This window comes from Cibotium barometz, chromosome 28 (assembly GCF_041138505.1).
Source record: "Cibotium barometz isolate CiBa-2024 chromosome 28, ASM4113850v1, whole genome shotgun sequence".
Lineage (NCBI taxonomy): Eukaryota > Viridiplantae > Streptophyta > Polypodiopsida > Cyatheales > Cibotiaceae > Cibotium > Cibotium barometz.
Window position 1 is genome coordinate 19201854 of NC_141073.1, and position 23111 is coordinate 19224964.

Consider the following 23111-nt stretch of genomic DNA (forward strand, 5'->3'; position numbering starts at 1 on the left):
CCAGCGCTATGTGCTGCTAGCCACGCTCCCCAGTCGTCTTGTACTCTTCTCTTTCTGACGTCTGACCTTTCGCACACGGCAGCTACCTGCTGGCCTGTATGCTGTCTGCTGCAGCGCCTTCCAGGCGATTCACCCCTTCTGGACCTTCGCTCACTTACCAGGCGACCCTATTCTTTTCAAGGCGCCCACACCTTCTCCGTTTTTTCAGCTACATCGCTTACCAGTCGACAGCTGCAGCAATGCCCAACACCCCTCGTGCGCATCCAGCAGCCCGGTCTACCAACTGCTCCTCTCCCTGTTGCAGTCCTGCGGCTGCGCTCCAATACCTCCCCCTTGGCTTCGTCTTGCCGCTGCACCAGGGAGTCCCCCTTCTACAAGGCCGCCCTCCCCTCTTGTATTCAGCGTGCCCCGCAGAATCACCAGCACGGCAGTCTTTCTCCAAGTCGTCACCTTCACGTGCTTGCCAACTTCTGGATTTCGTTTCCTTCTGGAACATGCGCTGGCAGCCACTCACGCCTCCATGTGGCTCGCCACATTATTCTCATTTTATTTTATTAAAGCCACCAATTATTCCTTTTCACACCAAATGCCCAAGGCAACTTTGGCCCCTCATTACCTTTTTCTGCCCATGCCCTCCACCAACTTCAAATGCAGCTTAGTGCCCTTTGTATTTTGACGTGCCCACACATATCAAACGGTCGCGCACACATACGAGCCATCGAACAGCTGACATCTTCTCCAGCCGACCACGCTCCGGACAAGCTTGCTTCCAAGATCTCATCACTTTTTCTTGCACATACACTTCCATCAAGCCCCATGCTTGATTGCCGCATCCACAACGCCCACACTGAGTCAATGGGTGCTCCCATGACTTCACCACAACACGAACAACACTCATGTACACATGTACATGTTGAGTTTGAGGTTCCCAAAAAACTACACACAGCGTCAATCCGTCCTCCCCAGGGCAACTATGGTGCGGAAGGACCCTCAAAGCCTCAGCAAGATCAACCTCTGAAAGAGGCTCACCCAGAACTGTGCGCATACGATCTGTGACCCTCCTCTGCACATGGGCCCACACAGTCTGTCTGCAAGCATCCCGTGCCTCCGTGGCTGGCTCCGCTGAAAGCAGGTCTCTATAGAACTCAGTGGCAATGGCTTCTGATCTCCCTGGGCTCAGTGGCTACCGATCCGTCCTGCCTCCTGAGCTGGCGTACTCCTGCTCGAGCATGGCGGGGTCCAGTAATCTCAAAGAACTCCCCAGTCACTCTATCGCCAAGTTGCGTCCATTGAGAGGCCTGGCGATGATAGTAGAACTCATGTCTCTGCTCCTCTGCCTCTCTAACCTCCTGGCGTGCCTGGCTAAACTGGGACGCCACCCACTCACATGAAGGCTGCTGCTCCTGAAGGCACTGGAGCGAAGCAAGGCTACGTCTCAAACGACGCTTCCGCTCTCGTGTCTCTCCCAGCCGTTTCAAGGCTACAACATGCAAAAAAGAGCTGAGCTCGATGAGTCCCTGGGCACACTGGCGTGCTGCATCTTGGTCAGAGCTCTGGCTATCATGCCATATCCTCTCAATGTCCTCAGAAAGACTAGGATCTGTAAGCACCCTCTCTGGGATCCTCAATTGCAAGCTGGTCTCCCGTGTCCTCATGTGTTAAAATAACTGGCGCATGGTCTGAAAAAGAGGTGCCAGCGAGAATGCCAACGGAGCCCCCACGCTCCCCGAACCTGTCGCCCACATAGAAGCGATCAATCCGTGAGATAAATTAGTCCCTCCCTGCCGGCAATCCAACTGAGAAAAACTAAGACTGTCCTGAGAGCGGGAGAAAGCCTCATGCTACCATGCATCAGTGATCCGCAGTGTCGTGCAAAATCGCTCCCAAGCTGCAAGCTCCGTGCCGTGCACTGTAACATGACTACCTCCCACCCTATCGGCCGGGTCCTCAAGCATGTTGAAGTCTCCCCCGACACACCAATGTGCGGCCTCGGGCAATGCATCCGTAACAAGGGTCCAGAACTCTGCTCTGGCACTAGCATGGTTGGGCGCATAGACATTGAGCACGCCAAAGAGCTCATCATGCATCCTCAGAATGACATACTGTGCTCTACCAGGCACAATGACCCCGCGATCCACAATGGCTTGCCGCCATACATCCGCAATGACCATACATACTCCTCCCTGCCCACCCAAGGGGCCAAACCTTGCAGATCAAAATGTGTCCCATCTACCAGGCATCACCGAACCGTATCTCCGGATCGTGGTCTCACTCAAATGGTGCTCCTGCATCATCAGAATATCAATACTGCCCCCAACGAGGCATCTCTGAAGCTCCTGCCTCAAGCAACCACGATAACGTACATAGTGTGCGCCGCCAAGGCCCTGTACATTCCATGAGATGATCCTCATGGATGACCTGCTGAGGTGGAGGCTGTCTCAGCCGTACGGCGGGCCTTCGCAAGCGGCTTGGATGGAGAATAGTCCCCATCCGAGTGGCTACGAATCTGCCCACCCGGTGTGCTGCAAGAATCTCGGATCAGGCGCCAGTGGGGCTGTGTCCCATGGCGACTGTCTCCCGCTCAAAAGAGCAAACTCGTGTATGCATACATAACCAGGGTCGCGTGCTAGGTCTGCCACTATGCGGATGAGTTAGGGAAAGACTAACGGGCGGGCACCCAAGTACGGACGGGCGGGCGCCCAAGTGTGGACGCCCGATGACCGACCAAGAGCCTATAAAAGGGTGGCCAAGGTTAGTCATTAGTCATATAGAGTCTCGCGTGATTTGTGAGAGCTCTATGGTCTGGAGCCTGGATCTAGCGCAGACGTGCACCTGCTTTACGCAGCCGAGGCCAGTAGTAGCAGTCTCGAGGCCCGTGAGGGTAGCTTCGTGGCGGTATGGGACGTCACGAGGTAGAGATTGGTCGGTACGTCAACCTAGTTAGCTTAGCTCGTGGCTCGGTGGGGACAGCCAAGTCTGTGGGCTTGCCCACGGCTGTCATGGTTGGGTGGTGAGTCAGGCCTGCACCCCCTTCTTGTTTTGTTTGGTTTGTTTGCAGGTTTGAGTCTCGTACCAGGAGCGTTCTACGAGGAGATCCTTTGGGGATTTGACAGTGGTATCAGAGCATGCCTCGTGAACGAGTAAGTTGGTAGGTAGAGAAGATGAGGTCGAAGTAAGGTATGTGTTCAAGAAGCTTGCTGTTTTGTTTATGCATGCTACTGTTTTTTCAGATAGTATGTGCTTTTTCATCAAAGAACCCATGATGAGGGTGTAGGTGGTTTGGTAGGGTTGTTTTGCTTTGCAAGAAGAAGGCTGAAGATGTTTGTGCAGTCGCATGAACAAGTCGTGAGAGAAAACAGGAAAAAAAAAGCATGTTCGCTTTTGGTTGAACGCGAAAGAGAGAGAGCGAGCGAGAGATGCGATCGATGGGCTAAGCGTGGTCGCGTGCTGGTCGTAGGCTACCGGAAGTAGTAGGCGCAGGCGTGTAGCCGGCCAGGCCTACGTAGGCGGCCATGTAGGTAAGTGCCTAGGCCTACGTAGGTAGGCGCCCAGGCCTACGCAGGTGCCAGGCAGCCAGGCTGGTGGGCGCCTAAGCCTACGCAGGCGGCCAAGCCCAGGCGCAGATTGGCGTAGGCCACTTGAGCGAAGGGACGCCGACAGAAACGCAGGCGATAGTAGCAGGTGGGCGACGGCAGCCACGCAGGCGTCGGCAACGCTAATTCCAGAAAAAAAAAACCCACTAAAATCATCCCGCCGAATAGGCTACTTTCGTTTTTTTTTAGATTCAACTTTTTTTAAAAAGAGTTTAAAGCCCCTAATGTTTAAAGGTGTTTTTTTTAAGAAAACAGAAAATATATATATATATATATATATATATATATATATATATAAACACAAAAGCAAAAGCTCAAGTTGCTTTTGTTGGGGAAGGTTATATAAACCCCTTAAGTGGGCTTCTTGCCACACATCTCTCAAGTTTTCAAGCTCTCAAGCTCTCAAGTTATGTCGCACTATTCTTGTGCAAGATAGAATTTTCTCTCCACTTGCCCTCTTCACGATGTCAACCCAAGAATCCGAGTGGGAGCCCCTTGTCGATCGCGAAGGCTTGTCGGCTACGGAAGATACCGATGCCGATCTTTTTGATGATTATGTGTCAAAATCAGATCTCCAATAGTTCAAAGTAGCTCTCGAAGCTTCTTCTTCGGAACGTCAGGCACAAATCGGCGCCCAGATGCAAGCCTTGCAGAACTCCATCTCTCTCTTGACCACTTCCCTATCTACTGTTTCGGGTATGGATACCTTGGTCTTTGATTTAGGCCCCAACATTACTCCGGAACAGTTCGGGGGCGAGCAAAAGCAGCGTGCCAAGGAGATCGTGGACACTTGGCTACATAAGTGGCAGGTCCATTTTCAGTTTCATCCATATGATCATGGAAAAAAGATCTAGTTAGCAGCAGGTTTCCTCTCAGGCAAAGCTTTGCTTTGGTGGAAGGAACTCAACCCTAAGTCAACGACTTGGGCACAATTCGAAGACGTCTTCAAGAAGGAATTCCTCAAGAAAGAGGATGGGCTGAGTTAATGCAAGATTTTGATTTTGAGATTCGTTATCGGAAAGGGTCCATGAATAGTGTTGCAGATGCGCTTAGTCGAATCAGAGAGGTGAATACTTTGTCGTTCACCGAGATTTCTACTGACTTATTTCAGTCATTGAGAGGGCTTTGCAAGACTGATAGTTATTTTGGTCCATTTTGGCAGAAGATCCAGGACGGGAGCTCATTGATTGACCAAGACTCAATGATTGAGCAGTCTACCATTCAGGCTGCAGGAGGCCAGTGGATGATTCCGAATGGTTTACTATTCCGCAATGACAAAATTTGTGTACCACAGATCTCGGACATTAGGTCCATGATTCTTAAGGAGTGTCACGACGCCTCTTCTGCTGGACACCCTGGGATACACAGGACGCTATCGTTAGTGAAACACACTTTTTATTGGCCAAAGATGAAAGGGTATGTAGAAGATTATGTTCTCAAATGTCAAGTTTGTCAAGCAAATAAGGTTGAACGCTTTAGACAGGCTGGGTTGTTGCGTCCTTTGCAAATCCCAGGTAATAAATGGGAAAGTATTTCCGTGGATTTTATTACCGGATTGCCAAGAACACATCAAGGCCACGATTCTATTTAGGTTGTGGTAGATCGCTTGACAAAAATGGCTAGATTTTTATTGACCCGGAAGACTATTACAACTACACAATTAGCACGGCAGTTTATCGAGCAATTGTTTAGACTGTACGGGTTACCGCAGGACATAGTCAGTGATAGGGACTCTAAGTTTACGAGTGATTTTTGGAAACTTGTTTTTGAAAAGTTGGAAACAACTTTGAATTTGAGTTCCTCAGATCATCCTCAATCTGATGGCCAAACGGAAAGAGTGAATCAGATTCTGGAGGATATGCTTCGAGCATATGTATCCAAAAGACAGAGTTCATGGGAGGATTATCTTCCTATGTTAGAATTTGCATATAACAGTACTAAGCATACGAGTATAGGTTTTAGTCCTTTCATGCTTATGTATGGTTTTCAACCTCGATCACGTGTTACAGTGGGATTCTCAGGACTTCAGCATGATGCAGCACGTAATTTTTTGCAAGATATGCAAGAAATGTTACAAGTTGTGAAAGAATCTATTAGAAGTGCTCAAGACCGAGACAGATTTTATTCTAATAGACATCGTTCACCCAGAGAAGAGTACTCTGAAGGAACGATGGTGTATTTGCGAGTTCCGAAAGATTCCGAGACTTTACGGACAGGTCGATCTCCGAAATTATCCCCTAGATACTGTGGACCATTTCGTATTACACGACGGATTGGTTCAGTTGCATATGAATTGGATTTGCCTTCTCATGTGAAAGTTCATCCTGTATTTCATGTCAGTAGACTTAAGGAAGTACTGGGTGGAACAGACCAGTTAGTTACTCCTCAAGAAATCATAGATGTCGAGGACATGACATTTGTTCCACATGAATCTGAAAAGATTCTTGGATTTCGTGAAAGAAGGTTGCGTAATACGCTTATCACGGAATACATGGGAGACATTGACTACTCTTCAGAGAGATTACCTTGGCTTTTTAGTGAGCTTAGGAGTGAGCTCTTAGAGGAAGGGGAGTATGTCATGTGCACAGTGTGTATCTACCGTGTGCTACACGCACACAAGACTAGCTTCGAGGTTTGGGGAAGCTTGGAGCTAGACAGGCTGATTGGCGAGCTGAGTTAGGGAAAGACTAACGGGCGGGCACCTAAGTATGGACGGGCGGGCGCCCAAGTGTGGACGCCTGATGACCGGCCAAGAGCCTATAAAAGGGTGGCCAAGGTTAGTCATTAGTCATATAGAATTTCGCGTGATTTGTGAGAGCTCTATGGTCTGGAGCCTGGATCTAGTGCAGACGTGCACCTGCTTTACGCAGCTGAGACTGGCAGCAGTCTCGAGGCCCGCGAGGGTAGCTTCGTGGCGTTATGGGACGTCATGAGGTAGAGATTGGTGGGTACGTCAACCTAGTTAGCTCAGCTCGTGGCTCGGTGGGGACAGCCAAGTCTGTGGGCTTGCCCACGGCTGTCATGGTTGGGTGGTGAGTCAGGCTTGCACCCCCTTCTTGTTTTGTTTGGTTTGTTTGCAGGTTCGAGTCTTGTATCAGGAGCGTTCTACGAGGAGATCCTTTGGGGATTTGACAGTCCACATGGCACTGATGGTGCTAGGGAATAGGAGTCCCCTCCATGGCCTCCATGGAGGCACTGTCAAGTCGTAAGGCTAATGATCATGTTGCAGAGCTAGAGTCCCAAGGAGTAGAGAGAAGAAATCCTAGGTGGGCTGGGCACAACCCATAGTTGTTTCTCGTACGCGTACGAACCTGTTCGTACGTACGAGTCGTACGGTACGATACCGTACGAATTCGTACGGTACGAGTTAGGTTTTTTTTTTCCAAAATTTTTTTTCCTTGAAAAAAAAATTTCAAATGCTAAAAAAAAAGAGAAACCCTGCTTTACGAAGATCCCAAATGCTCGCAATACTTCGCAACTTTCGTGTCCACTCAGTATTCCATATGGGGTTGTGGAGAGATCTAAAAAATCTGGCGAGGTAGACTGGTAGTGTACACTTGATTGGTAGGATGAGAGAATCTTGCTACATCACTTGGGGATCCCTGGTATAGGTAGGCTAGACAATTAGATTCTCAAATTATGCACGAGGGAGAACATTTGGACATGGCCATTTTGATCTAGAGAGGAGTCCCTAAACTTATCACCCTAGATGCACTCCTCGTATTTGTGCAAGGACGGTCCCTTAGTCATAAACGCTACACTGGGAGACCTTTGGTATTGCATTACCCATCCAGGTTCTTTTTTGGAGACAATCGGGAGATCCAACCGGGAGAGACACATATCCATGTACTGGTTTCTCAAGCACTGTAGACTCCTCCCCTCCCAACCTCCCCTCACATTCAAGCTTGAAGCTCCATAGCTTGTAAGTGTAAAAAATAAAAACCGTATTTTATCGTACCGTATCCCAAAATTTCATATCGTACCGAATATTCCCGTACGGTATCGTACCGTACGGTATCGTATTTTTGTACCGTTACAACTATGGCACAACCTCATACCCATACGATTCTCCTTGTAATGCAGAGACTGATCTCCAAGTAATGAAGGAGAGGACGATGATAAGTGAAAGGGGCTAGGGTGCCTCTTTATGGTCTCTTGTGATGCTGGTTTGCGGACCGTCTGCCCAACCTGCTGGCTTTCTCTGGCTGACCTTCCCGCCCCCGTTTGGCCCTGTCCGGCGCCAATTTGGTCCTCTATCCAGCCTAGAAATGTGTGACATCATCACATGGGGGATAGCAGTCTCCTCTACAGGCTCCATGGAGGCATTGTCAATTTGTAAGGCTAATGATCATCTTTTAGGGATGGTGAAGCATTTCAATGAGATGGGTCCACATGGCACTGATAGTGCTAGGGAATAGGAGTCCCCTCCATGGCCTCCATGGAGGCACTGTTAAGTTGTAAGGCTAATGATCATGTCACAGAGCTAGAGTCCCAAGGAGTAGAGAGAAGAAATCCTAGGTGGACCTGGCGCAACCTCATGCCCATACAATTCTCCTTGTAATGCAGAGACTGATCCCCAAGTAATGAAACGTTTGTGAGAAATAATCTTGCACCATACTTTTTGAATGGCCTTGGAATCTCATAAGCAATTTGGGTGATTGTAATATCAGTTTATTGTAATAATTTAAGAACTAGCTTTCCAAGATATTTCTGCCAAAGAGCTATTTTAAATAATCAGCTCATAATTTTTTTTTGGCAGGATGATTGACCTAGCTGTTGCAAAACACCAAAAGCTTCCTATTGTGCAGGAGCTTACACAACTTCTGAAAAAGGTATGCCTGCCAGAAGGATTCTTGTTTATTAAAAAAAAATTAAATACAATACAGACGCTATCTCATAATTATATATCTTTAAACACTTTTGAGCCTGCACTTATTGAAAGATGTCATAATAAAGGACTTCATTGGTTATTTCTTCTTGCCTTGTTGGAATGCAGCAATATAGTCAATGGTAGACCTGTAGGATGCTTTGCCAAGGTAGAGGATGTACCACACGTGAGGCAATGGTCCTCGTCAATGAGGAGGTGGGGTTGGGAAGAGCAACGGTGGGGCAGATAACAATTGGCGGATGAAGTGACCAAGAGGGGCTGCTTTATGTGTGAGCAGACAAATAGCTGAAACAGGCTGCCCAAGTGTGAGCTGGCCAAGCAGAGCATGTTGGTCCCTCAAAACTGCCTGAATGGGCAGATTCTGTTGCATGCAGCCCGCCAGTGTATTTTAGGCCTTATTTGATCTATATAAGGAGCAGCCATGGTTGGGCATCCTCCAACCAGCTCCATCTATTGCATGCATTCCTAGCAGAGAATCTAGACTTGGATTTAGTTGGAAGAGCAAGAGGAGGGTATTCCTTGTTCAGAAATGTTTTTTTGTAAGGCTCGATTGTTCTTTTATTTTAACAAGTCAGCAAAACAAATTCCTTATATTGGGTAATCTCTACCACTCGTCTTCTCTCCTGAGTGTTTCGATATGTATCTTGAGGCTTGTAGAGAATTAGTGAGAACATCTAGTAGGAAGCTCTTAGCTTGGTGTCCATAAGGCTCTCAATGAGCATGTGACGGACTGCTATCAAGTGTTTTCAGCCGACAGCTCATCTTCAACCTCCATCAGTATACAATTGGCTTGTACCCTGACATGCTGAATGTTTATTTTGTAATTAAAAGGGTTTAAGCGTTATGACTACATTTTCTTGGTTGTTTGTGTTTATTCCCTTCATTATAATTAAGCATTGCAATTGATGGTTGAGTATTATATTACTTTTTCTCATTTTAAAGCTAATAAGGCCATGAAGTATCACATCTGAATATCCGAGTTATATATAACTTGTCAGGTCTGTGAACAGAAGGACAATGAGATGTTTCAACCAGCTATTATGGTTCTTCTTATGTCAGTAAAGGTTAGTAAGAGCTATTGTTTACGTCTTATTGTTAGACTCTAATGACTTTGGTAGCATATATAATAAGTTTAAAAGCACACATGCACATGTGCATTCGCATATTATCTTTGTATGTGTGTGTGTATAATATACATTTATAATTAATAATGTTATATAGAGATTTGTGTGTGTATATATGTATATGTATGTGTGTGTGTGTGCGTGCATATTTTAACATATATATCTATATATGTCATGGCATGTAGTTTATGCTATGCATGATGGAGTTGATAGTTTGAAGCTTTGTGAGTAGACTTTCATGGAATCAAGATTGCACTTTGGTTTTTTGAATTTTTGGAAATAATCTGGGTCCTGAACTTTCCATTGGTATATATGTGTGTGAAGAGAGCCTAAAAACCCAGCAATGTTAAATTTCATACTGTGTTTTTCAGCAGAATGCGATCTGTTTTGGCTGGTTTACAGCCTCAGAAGGACAAGATCTATTGCGAATGTCAAAGGAAGTATGATTTTTTTTCCCAGAAAAGAGACTTCTATTAAGTATGAAAAAATATACAAAAGGGAGAATTCAAACCAAACAAGGGGGAAATCTCAACCAATCGAGTGCCAGTGAAAAAGATGCCATGATGCCACTTTCTCATAAATTGGCGGCGTTTTCTCTCGGCAGCCCTGGAAGATCCCTGGATTCTGGCCCAAGTGGCCATGAGGGTGTGGATGATATCACTCCAAATCCTGCAAATGCACTGTGTATCATTACACCAAAGTGCCCTCAATAGCTTCAGAGTGCATCTTGTGTCAGGCTGCAATGCTGTTTCAATTTGTCAAATGCATAAATCAAATTGAGTTTTTTTTGTTAATTTTTTAATTTTAAACTTTTTGCAAACTCGTGTACTGAATTGGTTGCAAGGCAACTGATCAGAAAATTTTATTGCTTTATCTTGCCAGCTCCTTGATTTTTTCACAGGTGTGGGAGGTTGGAATGCTGTTGATAGTAATGAGGCTTCTCAATTTATTTCCACAATTATGCCAAGGTATAGTCTAAGCTCCACCACAGAAAAACATGCAAAGGGATGTGTTTGACAATTTGAAAAACAAATACGTATCCTAATTGAAATTTTAGAATTCCTGTATCGCAGTGAAATGTCAGGCTTATTTGTGCAGCTGAAAAACTTTCGTATAGGCAATTGGAACCAACCTGCATCTAGAGGGCTATACACATGCATAGAGAACACAAGGAAAACAGTTGACGGACTCTCCAACCAACCTATAGGCCTGACTGTTCCGGACTACCCCTAAGTATAGGAGAGTTAGATAAGTGAATACATCTGAGCATGAGGCCTCTAGTTCATGGACCAACTTGCCCATGGATGATTACTGCTACTGGGGGTTTGGGCAGTCCTATATCTGCTTCTTGGGCTTAGGCTAGATCCAAACCCACATATTGTTGTGCAATGCCCACACCCACACCCACAGCCCCATGTCCTATTACTAGTTATGCTTTTATTGGATTATAAACTGACTCTCGAGTGTTCTTAATACAAGTTATCGCATACCTGTTTTTTTTTTTGGGGGGGGGGGGTGTGGAGGCTTATCTCTATGTTTATGTATGGTATCAGGTTTTATCCACTACTTAGCCTGCAGGCTGTCATAGTTGCATTGGAGGCAAAGGTATATCTAATCACCTCCAATGGTATATCTAATCACATTGGCACTACATCATAGTCTTCAAAATCGCCTATAGGCACCATTCCCATCACACCCTTTATCTAATCTGCAGTAGCCTTTATTCTATGTTTTGTTCATCAGCAGCCAGGATATGAAGCTATGGTCTGCGATTTTTATGTTTTAAAGAAGCCTTCTACTTCCGAGGAACTGGTATATCATGTGATATCTCTCTTTGTAGATAATTTTTGGCCCTTCGCAATGCTTGCATATATAAACATATTTGCTAGTGTTAAACATTGCCGAAAATTAATCATGTTTTTTTTTGGCAGCGCATGTTTGTCATACGAAAGGATAATCAGGACACATCTTCTTGCCTAGTTACACCCAATCAAGTAAAGTAAGTATGGCTACCCTAACTCTGCCTAGGCTCTTGGAATTCCACTATGCTGAGGTAGAACTTGTTTGCTATAAGTATGGTTACCCTAACCCTCCCTAGGCTCATGGAATTCCACTATGCTCAAGTAGAACTTGTTTGCTATAAGAACAGTTACCTTGATTCATATTGTTCACAGAAAGTGTATCTTTCTATTCTCAGGCTGGATATACCACCTTTCCTACCACCTTTCCTGCCCATGTGTCAGGTGGGGAGTTGGACAGGCAAGATTGCTCGTCCAACGGGCAGTTTGGATGGCCCCCACTCCTTGGTTGTGGGCTTCCAAAAGTGCCTGCACAGTTGATCACACATTCTAAACATGGAAACCACATTGACAATTTAAAGAATGCCTTAAATCCATCAATGAAAGGTTATGAATGTATAAAAACTGTGCTCTCAAGGCCATTTAACGAATAGAAGGATCTATTTCCTGGGGAAAAAAAAGACGAGTCTCTATTAACATGTCTCTTGCCTACATAAGAAGCTTTGTAGGAGAGACGCTCTCAGAGGAAACTACCTCATACAAGGGGGGGAGGGCGGGAGCCAAACCGGTGGCCTGTAGTGCCAAGTGAGGTCACCGGCACTGTCTGAGAGGAAGGGGCCCTGCTGCCAGATGCGAAGGAAGGCATCTCGACGTCTCGGCATGCGGTCTGAATCTCCTTGAAGCTTCCCCCATTGAGGGTGGGGGGGGGGGTTGAGGGGGCCCTCAATGGCCTCACTACACTTCCTGCCAGATGTGCCATGCCATAATGCTGCTGATGATCTCCCACCTCACTAGAGAGTTGGGGGTGGGGATAGACTCTATCCTGCAATGGGTGAGCCTGAGGGCCTGACTATAATCTGTCTCATAATGGAGGGCGGGTCCTGGCCGGGTCAGTTGAAGACTCAAGAGGGGTTGGGAAGCGATTGGGAATGGATAGGGGATAGTGAGGGAGGGGGGGTGGGGGGTGGGGGGGGAAGAAACAAAGGGGGAAGAAGAGGGGGAGGAGGCCTAAGTTGGGGGGGAGAGGAGGTGGGAGGAACCACTACAGTGGGGAGGGGGAGACGCAGGGGGAGGAAAGGGGACCCACTGGCTCCGGAGGATGAGCCAAGAGTTGGCACCGGGGGTTGCCACATTGTCCATCTCCTTGTGAGTAACTAAATGCTCATAATGGTTGCCAGTGGGCACCGTTACCTTGGGGGGGTCACCTACATGGCGATCAGAATGGGAGGCGGGTGGCAGTGCCGTCTAGGGTGATGAACTCTTCGCCAACAGCTAGGGCCCTCCTCCTGTTGAGCCTGGGAGGGAGGTTGGGACGTAGTCGTTGGCTGGTGCGGTACCTCCACCCTGGCCTCAAGCCTGATTTCCCTGCTCTCACCTCGCATTTGTTGAGGCCTCAGGCAGGGGTTAAGGGGCGTTCTCTATGGGCTGACGCCGAGGCCAGGACCGAACAAGGTGGCCCATCTGACTGCAGATGAAGCGCTGGACTGGGAGATCCTCTGGGGAAGCAATGCATGCCCACTGTCCCAGCCACCACGATGCCGGGTCGAAAACCAGCCCTATCGATCGTCCAATCGATTGAATCAGTGGGTAATACTACTTCCGGAGGCCAGGGAAGCAGACCGTCACGGGAATCTGGACACCCTTGCCAGGGAGTTGGATGCAGGGTCGAAACCATGGTGCCATCTCGTGAAGGACTGAACGTTGTGTACCGTGATGAGGCTCTGCTGCATCACACTAACACAGGGGACCCTCAAAGGGGCAAAGAGGGGCGACGGCAAGCTCTAAGGAGGTGGCGGTGGGCACGAATGGGGTGCACAGGTGGAAGGAGAGGGGTTGACGAGCAGGGAGTTTTGGGGGCGGGGGTGGCAGCAAAGACAAAGGTGCAAAAAGGAGCACAGGAGGAGGGGGCTGGGGTCGGCACACACAAAGACTGCACAGGTGCGGAGCATGGTGGGCAGCGAGGCGGAAGCCCGGGGGGGGGGGGTGGGGAGCTCCAACTTGAGAGCGCTCTTGATTGTACTAGAGACCCATCTTATAGGAGCAATCACATGTGCTTCAAGACTTCAGTGTGTGAGATGTGAGACTGCTTGCTAAGTAGTGGGTTAACGCCACACATGCTAGATACAATTTTGTGTTTTGGGTAAAATGCCTAATGGTAAAACTCTTTGTTTTTGGCAGTTTTCTGGTGAATGGAAAGGGTGTTGAGAAAAGGAGTTTGACATCTCTGGTAAGCGACTTGGTGAATGAGTGAACATACAAAGTAGTAGTTCTAGCATTAGAAAAGGTGCAGTAAGGCTTATCTTAAAAACTAAGGCTAACTTTAGTTAGCGTAGGTCTCTCTTATTTATCTTGATAGTTTTCCCACTGTATAGAGTTTGTTGTGACCGTTGTTTGTTTGTGCTAGCCAGGACATGGGGCCACAGATGCCCTCAAATGTAACTGGAATGCTGAAGATTGGCACAAATTTACTACAAATCGTGGGGGATTTTCCTGGTTGGTTGTTTTTTGGCTGCATGACATTTAGCTATACAAATTAAATTCTTGTTAACAATATATTTTTTGAACTTTGTACTCCAAACATGAAAACTTGTTTATTTATTTTATTGGTTCTTAAAAAATATAAACCCTTGATTTTCAAAAGCTTAGTACTTGCAATTGCATTGAGATTTGGCTTTTCAGTATAATGATGTATTTTGGATACTAGAAGAAAAGATCATTCTTGGCCTCCCTCTCTCTCATCTAGACACACATAGGTGATCTGATAGCCATCCATGAGTTCAGGTCGGTCCCCCCCCTTTTCATGTTTGGACAAGGTCCCAAGACAGCTCTGTAACCTTGCTAGGCTTTGAGACACTGTGGCTTCCTTGTTCGTCACTATCTTCCTGACAGTTTCCATGTCTTTTTCATTTACATTATGCTTATTTAGGTTATATGAGATGCCCTAAGCATCTCCATTGTGTGTGTGTGTGGATACTTATATCAAAATATCACATTCACAATTTTGAAAGATCCCTCCTATTTGTTAACAGAAAGTCCGCCAAGCCACCTTGCGGTTCCATGCCCTAGAACTGTTGATATGATGGTGAATGCCAAGCCACATGCTCCCGTCTTAAGCATGGGGGCAAATCATGAAGCGCCAAGCGCACCGGATTTCTCAATGCCTCACTCAACGCAAGAAAGAGGAGTCCTACGCTCGGAAAGAGGACGAGTTATACTAACTCTTTTTAGGGCTGAAGTGCAAAGAGGCTTGGAGGAAACTCCGAGAACATCGGCCCCCCCCACCTATCACTTGCCCAGACACACGACACTGCCATGCACGCTCCCTCTATCATATCCCCCATCAACCACCTCTACCCCAACCACCAGAACCCGGCTCCACCTCCTCCACCTTCTTCATAGAGGGCATGGTCCTCAAGGCCATCCGCCGTAGGCTACATAAATGGTGGGCCCAGGATCACGAGGGACTCATTGCCGAGTACATCTCACATCCCGATGATAGCCTGGCACCCCTACTAGCCTACATGTTCAATAGAGTCCTTTGTGAAGGATTTCCACCCTCTTGGTCTGCTAACACTATCACCCCCATCCTCAAAGCCGGAGATCCACTTGATCATAATAGTTATAGGATGATCATGATTGGCCATACAATGGCCAAACTCAGTGGATCGATGCTAGAAGCGGAGCTTAGTCCATTTGCAGAGAGACAGGGATGTAGAGCATAAGGACAGGCATGCTTTCAGAGGAGCTACTCTACCCTTGACCACATCTTCACCCTTCGTGCCATCATCAAGGAAGGTAGAGCACGACATTAGAGGATTTACTGTTGCTTTGTGGATTTTCGCAAAGCTTTTGATAGTGTACCCTGAGCCTGCCTCCTACAGCATCTACAGGAGATAGAGTCCCATCTAACATGGTTTGGAGCATCATCGCTCTCTATGAGTCCGTCAATCGGATGAGTGAGAGCCCCAGGTGGTTCATCGCAAGAGATTTCGAGCACTATTGGGGTGATCAGTGTCATGCACGGAAGCTCTGTGTCTTTCAGTCCTAAACACCTTTCATAGGAACATCTTGATGAAAAATGCAAAGAAGAGATGGAGAGGAGAGAGAGATAGCTGTATTTTCAATATATTTATATGGTACAAAAAGATACATAGTTCTGTGGTCTTTGGCCTTTCCAAAAAGAGCAACAAAAGCCTAGTCTAAGACGTGTCCCATGTGAGGGGTTAGATGATCAAAACAAATAAAGTGTCTTGGCTTATATAAGCCCTAAATGTGCCAGTCAGCCATCCAACTGCTGTCGGCCAGTTCAGTTCGCCATAATCCAGAATTTAATGCAGTCTTTTTCCACACGTGTGAACCTGGATGACCAGCCAACAGGATACAGGAGCCCCAAATGAGCTGCCAATTGCTGTTCAGCACCATTTGATGACTAATCAGGTTGCCAAATTCAAACCTTCAGCCTTGGAAGAGCACCATGTCCACTATGTCCATGTGTGCTCCTGCTAAGCTTGACGACGGGCTTTCAACTACTTGACCATGGATGACTGCATTATCCCTTTGTCCCTCTATGAAATCCCACATTGTCATCCTTCACTGCCTTGCAACCCTTCTACTGAAAACCTTGCCATACCTTGATTCCACTCCAAATCAGATGATGATTTGTGCATTTGTTCCCCTTTGTCCCCTAGCCCTTCATGCCCCATCGTGAACACTTTCTTTGGTCTTCTTTTCCTGAGTATGCCCCAAGTGGCATCCAACTTACAAGGTTGCCATTCCCCTTCGGTCTTGTGGAATACCACCAACCAACCTCCTGGGAACTTCTTCCATGTCTTGTGTTACTCTCCTTGGACTGTGCACCTTCATCTGGGACACCATCAATGTTTAGCATTGCTGAATCTGAAGCTCTAATACCACTATCACATGCGCGGAAGCTCTTTGTCTTCTTTCAACTCTAAACACCTTTCATAGGAACATCCTGATGCAAAATGCAAAGAAGAGATGGAGTAAAGAGAGACAGATAGCTGTATTTTAATTTTTCAGTGTATTCGTATGGTACAAAAAGTGACATAGTCGTGTGGCCTTTGGCCTTCCCAAAAGAGTAACAAAAGCCTAGTCGAAGACTTGCCCTATGGGAGGGGTTAGATGGTCAAAACAAATAAAGTGTCTTGGCTTAGATGTGCCAGTCGGCCAGTTCAGTCCGCCATAATCCAGCATTTAATGTAGGCTTTTTCCACACATGTGAACCTGGATGACCAGCCGAGAGGATACAAGATCCCCAATGAGCTGCCGACTGCTGTCCAGTGTCATGGCCCTGTGAAAATGGAGCAGGACAAGTGTGGGCATGGTGGTTGCAGAGTCAGAATATTTTATGATTCACATGGGGGGTGCCCGGACAGTGTTTAAGATGTGTGGACATCCCTAGGTGTGAAGGGGGAACATTAAAACATTAAGTTTGAATGTTTATTGAAGTTTGCCCCTAGGCCTTAGTGGTCCTAGGAACTTATTAAGTTGGGGCCCTAGGGATTAAATTGGAAAGGAGTTTTCTCTCTCTTCACTCTCTCTCTTCCCTTTTTGGGGAGTCGTGTAGCAAAAGTGGAGCTCCCTTCATGCGCTTGTGAACAATCGTGGAAAAGCTCAAGAGGAAGGAGAAGGCGGCTGTTTTGCTGTGGCTGTAGCTGTTTTTCTGAGTGGAACCAGCCGTACAGCACTGTACAGCCAGAACAGGGCACTCTCTCTCTCTCTCTCTTTCTCCTCTGTTGCTGGCGGCGCACAGGACAGCTGCTGGTGGCTACGCAGAAGCTCTGTACAGGCAGTACAGACTGTTTTCCAGCCCAAACCCTACTGTACGACTGCCGTACAGTGTACGGGCAGTCAGGTACAGCAAGTACAGGTGCAGGCGGCGTTTTTCTGGGTGCTGGACAGACCTGTGCAGACCTGTGTATGCTGATTCAGGCTGGTACAGAAGTGGACAGCAGGCTGTTTATGCTAGTACAACGTCTGGCACGTATCCCGAGGCGGTACAGACGGGTACTGTGCTGATTTTCAGATCTGTACTTTACAAGGACAGCATAGGAGTGAGCATCAGGAGGAAGATACAGGCAAGTGCAAGCACATGTGTGAAGCAGGATTGTGGATTCAAGTGCCTGCAGGCACAGATTGGTGCTGTTGCTTCCTCCAATGTTGTTTCACGAGCTGAACTTGGTAAGCCTTGACTCTGTTCATCTATCTCTCTTTCTATTGCTTGATGTCTGCTACAGGTATGTGTTATCTGGCTCCTTGTGAGAGGAGGAGTATGGCAGATTGACAAGGGATTAAGACAGGGATTGGACAGCGTATGTATGTTTGAGCTGAGAAGATGTATCATGCTCTTGAGTTATGCCAGATGTATGCCCATGGCTGGCCTGCTTTGTGAACTTGGCTGATCAGAGGGAGGCACAGTGTGTTGCTTGAGGACACAGATCTGTGTGCATAGATCCTCTGTGCTGAGAAGGATTTGTGGGCAGTCAGATTGGACTTACAGGTGTAAACTCTTGGCTGGTCTTTGTGTTGTACTCAGCCATACATATTATTTTAATTGAATAAAGAAATACCGCAAGGGGCGCCAAGTTTTGGGGCCAACAGGTGTCGCTGTGTATTCAGATTTGGGCACTCTAGCCCCAATCTGTGTTTGGTTTTTCATCTAGACTACAAGTGGACGGGTGATTGCTCCTACCGCACTCTGGTTTTCTATCAGAGGCCGGTTTCAAGGTTCCGTTGCCGGGACCAATCATCAACTTTCTGAAGGGGGTGAGCTCGTGGTTGCTTTGGAAAAAAAAGCCATCGCTGAAAATTCAGCAATCATGTCTGATACAGAGGAAGAGTACTTCTATCAAGAAGAAGAAGAGCAAGAGTCTTCTCCTGAAAGAGATGTATCTGAGGATATTTTTGCAGGAGAACAGGCTGCAGATGTTGAGCCTTATGAGGATGTAACACAGCCAGAAGATGTGCATAGTAAAGAGGATGATGATGCTCGGTTCAAAGATCGCTTGGCTGGTGTTATGGATACTTTTCTGCAGCTCACTCAGAGTGAGAGATTTGCTGAATTTATGAGATCTCGCACAGAGCCCCGCTCAGAGCCCCAGAAAAAGAAGAAGAAGGTTCGTTCGAAGAATCTTTCTCATGGTCATAGTGGTACCACTCCACAGGATCCATCTCCTGCCCAGTTTCCGAATATGCAGCATGCTTTTGGTGCTAACCCACAGAGTTCCTTCTATGGACAGCCACCTATTCCTCAGCAGAACATGCATCCAGGTTATTTTGGTGGTGGCTCGGTGTTTCAATCCATGACTGGGGGTTATCCTCAGGGAGGCATGGGTATGTATGGGCCTTTTGGAGCCAATTTTCAGCCTGGCATGCAAGGGAATATGTATGGTGGTATGCAGTCCGGTATGCAAGGAAATGTGTTTGCAGGCATGCAACCTGGGATGCAAGGCAATATGTTTGGTGGCATGCAGCCAGGTATGCATAATGGAATGTATGGAAACATGGCTGGAATGTATGGTATGCCTGGTGTTGGAATGGGAAATGTTGACCCAATGATGGGTATGAATGTTGGGGGCAGCAATCTTACGAAACCACTTCCATATGATAATCTAACGCCTATGGGCAAGGCGAAGGATTACAAGGAAGGGGGAGCTGCAGTGAAGTTTGACACTTTTAGTGGGGCCAAGGATAAATTGAAGGCACTTACCTTTTTACAGCAGTTTGATGCTGCTTTTTCTGGTGGGAATTATACAGAGTCCTCAAAGGTGAGGAAAGCTGCCACTTTTCTCAAGGGCAATGCTTTGCAGTGGTGGTCTACTCTTCTTTTGCAGGGCATAGCACCCACCACATGGGTTCAATTCAAACAGGTTTTCTCTTCCGTATGGCTCACATCTACATTTGAGGTGGATGTTATGACAGCATGGCACAAGCTGGATGCTTCAAAGTGTGATAGTCTGGAGGATTATAACAAGAAGTTTTGGGAAGCTTTACTCCCAGTGACTTCTTATCGTGCCGTGCCATTATCTGAGCAGGTTGAGAAGTATTGTTGTGGGCTGCCCAAGGAGGTACGAGATTACTGTATAAAGACAAGAGTAACGAACATGTCACAGATGATTGAAAATGCTATGACAGCTAATGCGTTACTCACAGGTGGTTCATCTGGGTTTAAGGGCAGTAAGAAATTGAGCAAGAAAGCTGAAAAATTTGGGCATGCTTCTCGTGATGCTAAAGGGTCTACAGAGACAAAGTATAAGAAGTTGCCAATGCCCAAAAGGACTTCTGAGGAAAGACAGGCTTTGAGAGATGCTCAAAAGTGTTTTTACTGTACCGAAGAGGGGCATATGTCATTCAATTGTCCCAAGAGAACGTCCAAGAAGGACCCTGACAATAAAGGAGAGCCCAAGCCAAAGAAACCAAAGCCTTCTGCAGGCTTAGTTCCTGATCTTGTGGGGGAGCAGCTAGGTGGTGAAGCTACAGAGTTGTGCAGGGCATGGGGCAAAGTGAGAGATCAGAATGCTTTGATCTTCTTTGACACAGGTGCTAGAGCCAACTTCATTTCACCAGATTTGGCTGGCCGATTGGGGATTCGCGCAGAGGAGATGGGGCCGTTACATGAGGCTAATATGGCTTGTCCAGGGTATGCAGAACCCGTTACTCCTATCATTGGGAAGCTTCGGCTTCATTTGCAGGGTTATGTGGACAGCGAGGAGTTCTTCATCATGCCTTTGGATGGCTGTGATGTTTTGTTGGGGATGCCATGGTGCCACAGGGTACATGCGGTGGTGGATACTTACAATAGGAAAATTACTCTGACTCATAGAGGGAAAGAGCATATTTTGGATGTAAAACTCAAAGGGGAATCTGTTCCTATTGTATCCGCTTCGGCGATTTCATCAGTAATGAAAAAGCATCTTTCCGCGTACTTGATTTATGTAAAGGATGCACAGGATGATGAGTCTAAGTCTAATTTGTCAATGTTAGATAAGGACAGGGCTGATTTCTTAAGTGGGTTTCAAGACTGTTTTTCCGAGTCATTGCCAGGAGAATTACCTCCTGAGAGGCCAGAAGATCATGCCATAGATCTGATTCCTGGTAGTACTCCACCGAATAGACCGCCGTATCGTGTTAGTGCAGCCCAACAGGAAGAGATTATGAGTCAGGTGCAGGAGCTATTGAATAAGGGGTTGATTCAGCCTAGCTCATCACCCTTTTGCTCACCTGTGCTCTTAGTGCAGAAGAAGGATGGTTCTTGGCGCATGTGTATTGATTACAGGGCGCTGAACAAGAATACCATCAAGAATCGATTCCCCATACCGAGGATCGATGACATCTTGGACCGCTTACAGGGCTCCACAGTTTTTAGTCGTATTGACTTGAAAAGCGGGTATCATCAGATACGCATTAGACCGGAGGATGTGCATAAGACAGCATTCCGAACCACGTTTGGGTTGTATGAGTTCTTGGTTATGCCCTTTGGTTTGACAAATGCGCCTGCCACATTTAACAGAATGATGGACAGGATTTTCAGACCTCATAGAGAGTTTGTGGGCACATTCTTTGATGATATGATTGTGCATTCACAAACTGAGGACGAGCATAGAAGGCATTTGGCCATTGTGTTTGCAGAACTCAGAAACCATAGGTTGGTGGTTAATGGCAAGAAGAGTGAGTTCTTTTTGCAGGAGATACATTTCTTGGGGCATATAGTGTCTGGTCATGGAGTCCGTATGGATCCAGCAAAGGTGGAAGCAATACTTAATTGGCCAGCTTTGAGGACCGTGCATGATGTACGCAGCTTTTTAGGATTGTGTTCCTATTACAGGCGTTACATACGGCACTTTGCTGAAATTGCTTCACCTCTTCATGCTTTGACGAAGAAAGCAACTCCGTTTAGATGGGCTGATCGGGAAATTACAGCATTCAAAAAGCTCAAAGAAAAGCTTACTTCGGACCCAGTATTGGTGTTACCGGACCTCCGAAAGGCTTTTGTTGTCCATGTGGAAGTAGCATTGGTGCAGTTCTCATGCAAGAGGGACATGTGATAGCCTATGAGAGTAGAGTTTTGCAAGATGCCGAGAAGCATTTGCAGGTGTATGAGAAAGAGATGTTGGCTGTAATTCACGCTCTTTCTACATGGAAACACTACTTGCTTGGGGCTGATTTCACTGTGCAGACAGATCATCAGACCTTGCGATATTTCCTCACGCAGACTAAGCTTTCAGAGAAGCATATGCGTTGGGCAAACTTTTTGTCCAGATTGTGCATGTGGAAGGCAAAAAGAATGTAGTGGCAGATGCTTTGTCACGCAAGCCACAAGTCTCTGCAGTTTCACTTGCTTATCATCATGAGCTTGATGAAATGAAAGAGCAGTATGTCCATGATGAGGACTTTGAAAGGTTGTATGATCAGATGTCTGAGGGTCAGCGGCATGAGCATTACACTCTCAGAGATGGGTTTTTATTGATGCATGGCAGACTGTGTGTTACCAGGCCATTGCGACTCAAGGTTATGATTGAAAGTCATGCTCCACCGTATGCAGGTCATAGAGGTATTGACGCCACGGTCAAAGCAGTGGAGACTTTCTTTTATTGGCCAACCTTGAGAAGAGATGTTGATGCCTTTGTGAGGCAATGCATCGTATGTCAGAAGGTAAAGTTTGACCGTCAGAAGACACCAGGGTTATTACAGCCTTTACCTATTCCGGATAGACCTTGGGAGAGCATTGCCATGGATTTTGTATTTGATCTTCCACGGACACAAACGGGAAATGATGGCATCTGGACTATCATATGCAGGTTCAGTAAGCAAGCTCATTTCATTCCCGTGAGGAAGACAATTAAAGTGGATCATATGGTGAAGTTGTTCATGGCGAACATCTTCAAGTATCATGGCTTGCCTACGTCTATCATTAGTGACCGTGATCCACGGATGACGAGTTTGTTTTGGAGAGGGTTGTTTGACAACATGGGTACAACTCTCAAGTTTTCATCGTCATTTCATCCACAGAAAGATGGTCAGTCAGAAGAGGCTAACTCTACAGTGTTGGATCTTCTCAAATGTTATGTGTCTGAGCACAAGCAACAATGGGAAAAGTATCTTCCTTTGGTGGAGTTTGCTTATAACAACACTGTACATAGCTCGACAGGCAAGGCGCCTTTTGAGATTGTAGAAGGAGGGAAGAAGGTACCACCCATTTTACGTACAAAGGATAAGATCTTTGAGGCTGATCAGTATGTGGAGAGCTTGGATGAAGCTTATCGGAGAGTTAAGTTGGCCCTCCAGAAAACTCAGCAGAAGCAAAAGAAAGCCGCAGACCGTCACAGACGTGATTTACAGTTTGCATTGGGTGATTGGGTTCTTTTGCGCTTTGAAAAGGCTAGACTCAAGAAGATGAAGGGTAAAGAGCGCTTATTCCCTAAGTTGAGCATGCGATATTATGGGCCTTTTCAGGTTTTGGAAAAGATTG

At 46.7% G+C, this 23111-nt stretch overlaps 1 protein-coding gene across 15 annotated transcripts in view; it reads left to right on the forward strand.

Moving 5' to 3' along the window:
* The window catches only part of LOC147622616 (uncharacterized), a 90237-nt gene that overhangs the window by 40499 nt on the left and 26627 nt on the right, over positions 1–23111 (forward strand). For 3 of the 15 annotated variants that reach the window (XM_086822142.1, XM_086822141.1, XM_086822154.1), the window contains exons 3-11: positions 8353–8425; positions 9480–9545; positions 9977–10045; positions 10488–10573; positions 11159–11210; positions 11349–11417; positions 11537–11604; positions 13802–13850; positions 14032–14116. In XM_086822142.1, coding sequence (XP_086678268.1) covers positions 8353–8425; positions 9480–9545; positions 9977–10045; positions 10488–10573; positions 11159–11210; positions 11349–11417; positions 11537–11604; positions 13802–13850; positions 14032–14116 — 617 coding nt within the window. Of the gene's footprint in view, positions 1–8352; positions 8426–9479; positions 9546–9976; positions 10046–10487; positions 10574–11158; positions 11211–11348; positions 11418–11536; positions 11605–13801; positions 13851–14027; positions 14117–23111 lie in introns of those variants that run through there. The other 12 variants (XM_086822144.1, XM_086822155.1, XM_086822143.1 and 9 more) reach the window with 9 other exon arrangements.